Consider the following 9903-nt stretch of genomic DNA (forward strand, 5'->3'; position numbering starts at 1 on the left):
GTTTTTTGAGATGATCCTGATCGGGCGCTTCCTCGAGGGCATCGCTGCTGGTAGGACTCCCCACTAGCCATGTTAATGTGACTTTTTTGGGGTGGATACAGAAATCTTCCTGCTGGGTGCACTCCAGCATGCACAGTAACCCCAGTGGAACAAGGAACAGACTGCGAAAAGGTAAGATCTGCCTTCAAGATTTGCTTCTTTGCCTTCAAGAGGTCTTGTTAAGAGAGATCTGATGGATCAGCTAAACATCTTGCTTAAAGTAAAAGGTACATTTTCGGCCTATTATTGTGGAGGATATAAAGCAAACAGTTCAGGAGAGAGAGGAAAGAGCTACCTTCAGCTGAAACTGAAATGAAAAGGGACCATCTCTCTTGCCTTCTATAGCTTTAACTCTCTCATGTCTTCTTCACTTTAGGAATAAGTATGAATGCCCATGTTCAGTATGCTGGAGAGATCTCACCTAAGAAGTTGCGTGGATTTGTAAATGTGACCTCCACTGTGTTTCTTGCACTAGGAAAAGCTGTTGCAAGAATTCTTGGATTACGGTACTGGTGCTACTCCTTCTCATCCTGTTTTCTTCTGTATAGCAGGAAAGTGTTGTTTTCTCAGTCCTAGAAATGGACATACACTAAGGGTAGGGTTTTACTTTGCTTAAGTACAGCTGTCAAAAAAGAAGCATCTACTCCATACCAGCCACTGAGTTTTGCTTGTCATTCACTAGGGAGAGAAAGGCCCTTCTCTTGAGAAAGGATGAATCCATCTCTGGAGGTGCAGTCGCTCTGCTGAAGTTAATAAGAAAAGATTGGCTGTAAACACTCTTAGTAAACTTTTGAGATCTGAAATCTGTGCTAACTTCTTGATAACCTCATGTAGAATTGCAGTATTGGTTCAGACAGCTGTTGTGGGAATATTCAGACTCTACTGATCTTTAGAAAATATTCTAATTACAAGAAAAAATTCAGTCTTGAAGTAGAAGTAAAGTATTTGCCTGTATTCCTTTCCCTAGCCTAAACATCTTCCATTTCAATTTATCTTTTCAGGGTCTGTATGTATGCTGTGTCTCTCTAGCTAGTCTAGGATCTAGAAATTACCAAACTGGTTATAGACTGTAATTGTACTGGACTGAAAACACACTCTAACATGCTTTCATAGAGATCTTTTAGGAACTGAAGACATGTGGAATGTGCTAATGTCCTTCTCTGGGTTGGTGGCATTGATTCAACTGCTCTTTTTGCCATTCTTTCCTGAGTCCCCTCCCTATCTCTTGCTGCAAAAAGGAGACAAAGCTGGTTGCTTGAAAGGTAAAGTAAAACTTTATATCCTTAATTTTTTAAACCATGACTCTTGGGAAATTCAACCTAATAGAGGGAATCGTCTTTTCTACTAGCCAACTACAGATTTCTTGATAACTACATGATTAAGGTCCTCCAGACTAAGTGAAGTCATCAGAAATATTTAAGATCTACCCCTAAATACTACAGCAAGTTGAAAGCCATTTTCCAGGGCAGTCTCAGCATGTTCCAGTAAACGATGTTCTGATTCTTTGCTCAGTGACTTTTGAGTCAAAGCATGGACTGAACTGCAAATGTTTAATGTCATTAAAAGCTGAAAAACACAGAACTGAGTGGAACAGATGATGGAGGAGTATGCTTCATTCTGTCTCTTCTGTAGCCATGAAACAACTCTGGGGAGAAGGGAATTATCACACAGAGTTTGATGACATGATGAAGGAAAAGGCCGTAACAAAAGGCACCAAAATCATGAATGTCCTAGAGGTGCTGAAAGAACCATCTGTGCATCCGCAGCTGAGTACCATGCTCCTCCTTTTACTGAGTCTCCAGCTCTGTGGCCTGAGCGCAGTTGAGTATACCCTATTTCCATGCTTAGATCTACTACTAAGTAACTGAAGCGCCACAATTCCAACTTGTCACTTTCCTCTGGATCTACATCATTCCTCCTCACACAGAGCCTGTGAAGATCTGTGGTATCATCACTAGTATTCTTCATGCCTTTAAGGGAGCTTCTCAGGTGGGAATACAAGAGATCCAACTCAGAATAAGTTCCTGCAAGGGCACCGTTGCTTTCATTCCCTTGGTGGTATTACCAAAGACTCTGGAAGAGAAAGGGTTGTAAATACCCTAACATTTGCTACAACCCAGAGACCTGTTTATCTAGACTTCCAGCTCCACTTTCTTTGACTTCTGCAGTAGCAGATGGCCAGCTATTGACATCCAATTTTAATTCCATTTCATAAAGGAGATTTCTCCATTAAGTAATTTTCTTTCAGTTGTTTCTGCATAAAGGTGGCTGAGCCCAATACAGCCCAAGCTAAAGTCATTCCCCTGGATGTCATTTTTATCACTTGCCTATGGGTCTCTCTCCGTAAGCCTGTGCACTCTGCTGGAGCTTGTTCATGATGGTTGCCAGCACTGTGGGCAGAGGAGGCATCTCTGTGCCCTGCTGACAGGGAAATGGTGCACAGTCCCTCAGGGACCTTGCAGATGAGCAGCTTCTGCTTAGCAACTGGAAATGGGCGACAGAGCCAACTGTTTGTATGGCAATGTCTGGTCTGCTAAGGCTGAGACTTGCTTTTCTTTTTCCCATCTCTTACAGACCGTATGCTCCTTTCAACTACTTTTTTTTTTTTTCTGGACTGTCAAACCCCTTTTCTTCATCTCCATTAACATTTTAATTTTTCTCATCTCAAGCAGGTATGTCACCTCCATTAAGCCCCAGTAATGTACTGCTGCTTTGCAGTGATGACAAATCTAGTTCTAAGTGATGCTGGATAAGTACATATCACATCTATTGACTATGCTTCATTTTGAAAATATTTCTTATTTCCCAGATCACCTTTTACACCTCAGAAATTTTTCAGACAGCCAACCTGCAGGAAAGCATAATCCCATATGTATCTCTAGGAGTTGCGATCTCTGAGCTCATCTCTATCATCTTCTGTGTAAGTCAGACCTTTCTGGGACTTTAAGAGTTGAAGTACATGTGAGTTGAGTCTATTCTTCCTTAAAGAAAATGAATCTTGTCCTTATGAACTAAAGGATTTTTCAGTGGTACTGCATAAATTCATAAAGTTGTTACCATCCGCTCCAAATTTTGTCCCACCTTTTACATCTTTCTTCCCGTCTTCATTCTCCTAATTTCTTATAAAAATCCCTCTCTTATTCATATAGACAAAAATGAAATGTCATTCAAACATAAATAGGTATACTTATTTCCATATATTTGTGTATATATATTCAAATGGAGTCATAACATGCTTCCATTGATTACAGTGTTTATGAAAATGCAGCTGCAATGCTGGGCAGTGATGGTAATTCATAGTATTAGAGAGGCTAGAAGGAATTCATTAAAATAACAAACTTGGTACCAATAAGATCTGTGTTCTCTAAAGTAAAAAGAACTCAAGAAGAATGCTTGATTTGTTGGGTGGCTGACAGCTGGATTTTGCCATGCTTCCAGTGATATACAATTTTTTTCTACTCTCCAGAGCTCCATTATTGATCGTTTTGGACGCCGGATACTCCTGTGGGGTGGTTATGTGCTGATGGCACTGATACTGGTGTTGCTTGAAACAAGTCTTCTACTGAGCGTAAGCAAATGTCTCTCTGGGGGTGGACCTGCATCAGAAATCTTTGTGCAGGACGGCAGATAGTCAGCTTTAGCTTTCATGTCCAAAATAGCAGATCAGGATATCTTCTGAACACAAACTCATAGCCCCTCTGCAAGGCTTTTTTCGTCCTAGCTTGGAATTTGTTACTTGTTTTTCAGACCAGGGTGCAGTTCAGCTCACCTCTGTAGGTCCGACACTGCAGGCTACTTTTGGCCTTCCACTGTATTCAGTACAGAAATATAAGCAGTTCTAGCGAGCACCTATTACAGAGCTCAGTGTCATGGGCTTTTTAATAAATACTGTTTCTCCTATATGTTTAGATCAGCTGTGCTACAGCTATAAAATTAATTTTCATTCTCTTCCCTCCTTTCACCTTTGTTTAGGATCAGTTCCTCTGGCTGCGTTACTGCAGTGTTATTCTCATCTTTTTATTCATCATTGCCTATGGAATAGGACCAGGTGAGTACAACAATAACAGCAACAACAGGAAACCTTGGACTGCATGGATAAGCACAGGCCATGAATGCATGGAAGCAGATGTGTGAATACATCTTTTAGAATCAACAGCTTAGTTTGGACTGAAATTGGAGGAGTCCCAAATTTTGACGAATTAATGACCCACGAAACAATTTATTTAACAAATTATTTGAAATTATTCAGACCCTGATGAATCAGCACCCTGTTTCCTCTCACTGGATTGCAGTTCAAGCAAAAAAAATACCTGTTAATCAATTCACTAAAACTGGTTTTGGAGGGTGTGAAGGCTGCTCAGTGCATCCAGGCTCAACGGGTCCGTCTCTGTCTTTGCCTAAAGGCAGAAGTAGCCTCTTCTAAAATATCAGAATTTTCTCAACTCACCTGTAAAATCCTACTCTATTAAAGAATGATACCTGATAGCACACACAGTCTCTCAGCACTGCTCTGTCCTTTCTCATCCTCTCTTGATGTTACTCTGAATCACTTACATCAGTAAAACTAGGACCAAATGTACAGCTCTCTATTGTGGCCTCACTTGCCTAAGACCAATATTTACTCTGAAAGTTCCCTGACTAAACACTACTTCTAGTTATCCCAGTCTCCAAATTCAAATGGCAGTCTTTATGTATTATGTCTCCTATGGGCAATGGAGAGAAATTAGGGTCATTCATCTCTGTATTTTATACCTCTTAAGTGGATAGAAACTGCACTTCAGGGGTGTCCGTCTCTCTCCATGGACCATAAGAGAAGTCCGTAGGGGAATGCAGATAGAGGGCTGTGCTGCCCAAATTTAAATGATCTCACAGCAGCCTGACTTACCGGGGCTGTGTTTGACCAGTGACATCAGTTCACTCACTTTGAGGAAAATTATTAACTATGATGTTTCTATTGTTTTTCTACGTTTTTTCCTCAGCTGGAGCCGTTTCATCTGTCATGAATGAAATCTTCACTCTCTCAACAAGGTCCTCCGCTTTTGTGATTGGTGGAACCGTCATTTGGCTAGGCCTTACTTTCACTGGAATGCTTTTCCCCTTTGCTGTCGTATGTAATTTGATTCAAATCTTCTCTTTGACTCTATCCATTTAAACTGGTTTTCTAGGCTGGTCTGGACAGGGAGTAGGATGAAATGCCTTGTAAATGAACAAAGCTGTCAATCCCTTATTGCTTCTGGCATATGGAAGCCATTTAGGTAAAACACTTCCCTAGACTTCAGACATAAAACACTTCCCTAGACTTCTTCTGCTGCCTCAAGAATAGATTGAAAGATAAATAAATATTCCTTCTGTAAAATCAACTTATTCCTCATTTCACTGGGACAAATCAGCAATTTTCAAGAATCTATAGGAGCAAGTGTTGTCAGGGAAATCACTCATCTTATTCTATTTTTATCTCCAGATGCTTCTTGGTCCTTTTTGCTTCCTCATCTTTATTGTTGTCCTGGTCATTTCGGCGATTCTGATCTACTTTTTTGTCCCAGAAACAAAAGGGAAGTCAACTTCTGAAATCACAGAAGAATTCAGAACACGCCAATTTAAGAAGAAACAACATCAGACTATGGAGAAGAATGCTACTGAAGAAAAGACATTTTGCACTAAGCTCTGATAGGCCACCATAAGCAACTTCCACTGACAAAAAGTCCTGTCTCAAAATTGAACTGAAAGCTAAACTTTAACAGGAACTTTTCTCAATAAAATGTAATCCAAAAAGCAATACACAACAGCTTGACATTAATCCAAGTAGTCCTAGTTTATATTCATCTTAGCTTTTCGTGGTGAGAGACAATGACTCCTTCCTAGAACAGCTCTGTAGCAGGAAGACTTTCGTGACTACAGACGCATACCAGAGCTGACATATGAAAACATTTTCAGGCATAACACATCAGTTTTGTTTCAAGTCTTTCTCCTTTGCTATCACTTTAAAGAAGCAGGATTTCTCTCTATGCTTGTTACTTTGTAAGAGAGCTCTGCTCAGGACTAAGAGCAGGATGAAGTGAGGACGAAACATAAACATAGTTCTTGCAAACATTTTTCACATCATGTCTTTATGGTGTCACACTGTAAAGGCACTGGTATTGATTATGATCACTGCACATGAACACATACCAGCTAGAATAACATAGAGAACTCCAATTTGTTCTGTTTTCCTGAGCTGACATCCAATAACTGTATGTCCTGATTGTCTCTGCAATAACTGTCAGGGATAAGCCCTGAATCCTCGGCATTTGGTACAGAAGAACTCTCACCTGCATCCTCTGGAGCAAACTGACTGCACCCCCCATGCATATCAGTTGTGGCAAAATCTGTAGCAAGTTTTTGTAGGGTAAGCAGTGCTCTCAGCCTTATTCTGGGTACCTGATGGATAGCACAAGGGTTAACAAACATACAGGTAATGCTGAAAGCTAGAGGACCAGAGCCCTGGAGTGAGATAGGGAGGAGAACACTTTGAGAGAGTACTGAGAGAATAGACACTTTGAAAATTCAGACCATTTTATAAATAATTAACTGCTCAAAAAAAAAAAAAAAAAAAAAAAAAAAAAAAAAGCAGAAGCTGTGATAGCCAATATCTGCTTGCTGTGTACTGGCCTAGGACACATCGGCGTACAATACTACACTTCCTGCTATGCTCCACAGAACCCATGTACTGCTGCCATTCAAGAGCTGCTAATCCTGCTAGACCACCGCAGCATTTAATCACCTCCCTCCCCAAACTCTTCCACCTTCATATAGGACAATCAATTATTTTTCAATTTTCTGTCACAGTCATAAATGGTATACAATGCCTCCTGTTTAGCAGGACCGTAAGTCCTGTCTTTCTGCAGTTTAACCATTTGTATTGATCATCATTGTGCTGGAGCACTGAATGGTGAGTTTGAGGGGGTTTTCTATTTAAAAATTTCAAACAATGAGCTTGCTGCTTCTAAAGGAATAGCCACAGAAGCAGCTCTGATATTAAAGCTCCAGTGTGTGTTCCAGCAACTGAAACCTGGGGCAGATTTTATATTTAATCTGCCTTCACTCCCTGTATCAAGGAGCACTCATGCTACAAAACATTCCCATTCAGAGACACCTCTCCTATTGTGTCACTGAAATATTTAATCCATCCATTCTAAGCGCTGTCCAATTGCTGAAAAAAACCAACAGAAATCATAGGAAGTAAACATTAACCTCAGTCTCAGAGTCAGATGGTTACTTAAGCAGAAGATGCAGAAAACGCATGGCAGAAAACAGTTCCTCAGTCTTGCAGAGTTCTGTCTGCCTGCGATCAGACACCTTTTTGATATTCCCAACCTTCCTGCACGTACAGAAGAGAGAATTTTCAGTTGTAATCTTGGTCAGTGTCACTTTGTCTTTGCTGGTCCTTTTGCAGGAACCAGTCTCAGAAGAAGCACAGCTGGAACATTGCAGAGGGACTGTTCATCCCTGTCACATGGCACCATGTCAGGTTAAAAGCATGAGCCATGGATCCTTTTGTCCCTCTCCTATGAAGTCCAGACAGACTCACTCTGACATAGCTCCAGTGTCTCCTGCAAGAAGTCAGTCCTTCATGGGTAGTCTTGCTGGGCACCTTCACTACTTCACGGCTTAAGGAACCTTTCCACCTCAAGCATTCATCCTCCCAGGCTGCGCAAATCCAATGTGCCAAACCTCAGGAGGCCTCTTCTCCCAAATGCTTACTCTTGCTGCATCTCTTGGAGTTACTGATAAACCAAGCAGTATGTGATTAACCTGCCAATATTAATGTTTGGGTGTTGCTGTAACCCCGTGCCAAGGCCTCTCTTTCTCATACTTCTGCAAGCAACTTCTCAAATTATTTTGACTGCTCACCCTACCTATCTCTTACTCAAAAGGAGAGGATAAACAGGTAAGCTAGGCTTTTTTCTTCTTGCTTTCTCATCTTTGTACCACTGCTTCAGAGTCATTGCTGTGACTGACATCTTCAAGAAGCTGGAAAGTTAAGTGCCATCCAGCCTTAGTTACATCAGTACAGGCCCACGTGTCAGGGCCAAAGTCACTGTTACAAGGCTGCAGCTGGCTTTGAAATTTGCTGCTTATACTTCAAGCCCAATGAAGGGCTGTGTGTGTCAGAATTTGACAATTTTTCATCTAATAAACAATATTTACTATACCAATAATCTGAAACAGAACACCACATATTTATTAATAAGTAAGAGCATCTAACGGTCGTACCAGCTGCTTTTTGCTTTGTGCAGATTACAGCAGAGATACTCCTCAGTCTGTAACATGGAAGTAAAGTATTTTACTGTTCCTCGAAAACTGTTTAGATTTCTTTGCCTGAACTGTTCTCCTTTCCCTTTCCAAAGCCCTTGCTACCCACCCTGGTGCAAGCTTACTCTGCTTTGAAACTCTCCCCCTGTTGGACTGGACTGGATGCAATTATTTCCTGAAATATTTAATCCAGCAGTGTTAACTTTGGCCAGTCGAAGCAAATATAAGCGAGTGAAGACAGAGTAAAAATTTAACTCTGGTGCCTTAAGCCAAACACCCACTGCCATACCAGCAGGCAGGAGACAGAGACACAGAAGCCTGTGATGACAAAGACACACCACACACTGGACAACCAGCCCCTAGCCAGAGATGACCGGCTTCCTATCTGACCTGGTAAGTACTTGGTGGGGTATTTACATCTGTTACATTTTTGTACATTAGTAGTGTTTCAAAGAAAAAAAAATCAGTATCTCAGTAAAAACAACAAGGGTCTTATTCACTAAAAGGATCTCAGAAGTGGTTCTGCCCACTGTTTTGAGATATTACAGGTGTTTGCGCTTCATATGTTATGCCATCCATCTTTGTCATATTTTTATCATTATGATAATGTTTCTTAAATGTTTTCATGTACTGGAAAATATTTGCTTACCATCAAATATAATTTGCTTTGCTTACCTGAAGAAAAAAGAGTTTTGTTAAATATATCACTAATTATTTAGTGCAAGAGATGACAGTCAGAGGTTTTGAAATGCAGGGAATGGGACTGGATGTTGGCAGCTGTGGCATCTTGACAGGGATGTTTGTGAGAGCCTGCAGCATTTATACCATGGCTTTGGCAATTCTTCATTTCTTTCATTCACTATGTCCTGCTGCAAAGGCTGCTGTAGTGTAAACCTAAGTGCCGTGATGGTTGTGTATTTTCAGATCTGTAACAGAGTAGAAAAAAATCAGAGTGGGATGCCTATTCGCAAAGCTCCCAAGAGATTAAGATGACCATGCTGCTTGAGACAGGCAGGAGGGGCAAGAGTTCAGAACTGATGATGGTAACGAGAGCTAGAAAAGACACTTCCTCCTACAGCACAGCTTGAGCAGAACCAGTGCACAAGGGAAATTCTGTCCCAAGACTTTTCCTTACTGTTCCCTCCTCTCCATCTAGGTAAAAAAACACGGATTTCCAAGGGCTGTCACACTGATAGAAACTTGAGTGGAAAAACATGGTACAAGCAACATCAGTCTCTTTTTTTGCCCATTTCAGACTTCTTTTTTAAAAATTTTTATCTGCTGTGGGCAATTTCAGGAAGGAACAAACTTATCTGCAAATCCCTTGAGCAAATTAGAGGTTTCTGGAATGAAAGACACATTCCAAGAACAGCCTGATGTGGCTACAAGCTTAAGAAGATTTTGTTCTACCTCTGTAGGTACAGTACCGGGGGCTCTTTCAAATGATCGCTGTCCTGGGGATTGGTGGAACGTTCCAAATTGGCTTTCAAATTTCAAGCATCACCTACATGTCTCAGGTAGGCAAAGACACACACGGCACACTGGTTAATGGTGGCACTGAGTCTACATTCC

At 41.0% G+C, this 9903-nt stretch overlaps 2 protein-coding genes across 2 annotated transcripts in view; both read left to right on the forward strand.

Moving 5' to 3' along the window:
• Window positions 1-5707, forward strand: part of LOC104470673 (solute carrier family 2, facilitated glucose transporter member 11-like) — an 8446-nt gene extending 2739 nt beyond the window's left edge. The window contains 9 exon segments of the mRNA XM_010085678.1: window positions 1-50; window positions 416-545; window positions 1153-1301; window positions 1672-1859; window positions 2849-2959; window positions 3506-3607; window positions 4012-4087; window positions 5019-5146; window positions 5501-5707. The exon segment at window positions 1-50 is cut by the window's left edge and continues 17 nt beyond it. Of these exon segments, the coding sequence (XP_010083980.1) occupies window positions 1-50; window positions 416-545; window positions 1153-1301; window positions 1672-1859; window positions 2849-2959; window positions 3506-3607; window positions 4012-4087; window positions 5019-5146; window positions 5501-5707 (1141 nt within the window).
• A 2993-nt stretch (window positions 5708-8700) lies between these two features.
• LOC104470674 (solute carrier family 2, facilitated glucose transporter member 11-like) overlaps window positions 8701-9903 on the forward strand; it is a 9579-nt gene continuing 8376 nt past the window's right edge. The window contains exons 1-2 of the mRNA XM_010085679.1: window positions 8701-8724; window positions 9750-9848. Coding sequence (XP_010083981.1) covers window positions 8701-8724; window positions 9750-9848 — 123 coding nt within the window. The remainder of the gene's footprint in view (window positions 8725-9749; window positions 9849-9903) is intronic.

Source organism: Pterocles gutturalis, unplaced genomic scaffold (genome assembly GCF_000699245.1).
Source record: "Pterocles gutturalis isolate BGI_N339 unplaced genomic scaffold, ASM69924v1 scaffold18930, whole genome shotgun sequence".
NCBI classification, from domain to species: Eukaryota; Metazoa; Chordata; class Aves; order Pterocliformes; family Pteroclidae; genus Pterocles; species Pterocles gutturalis.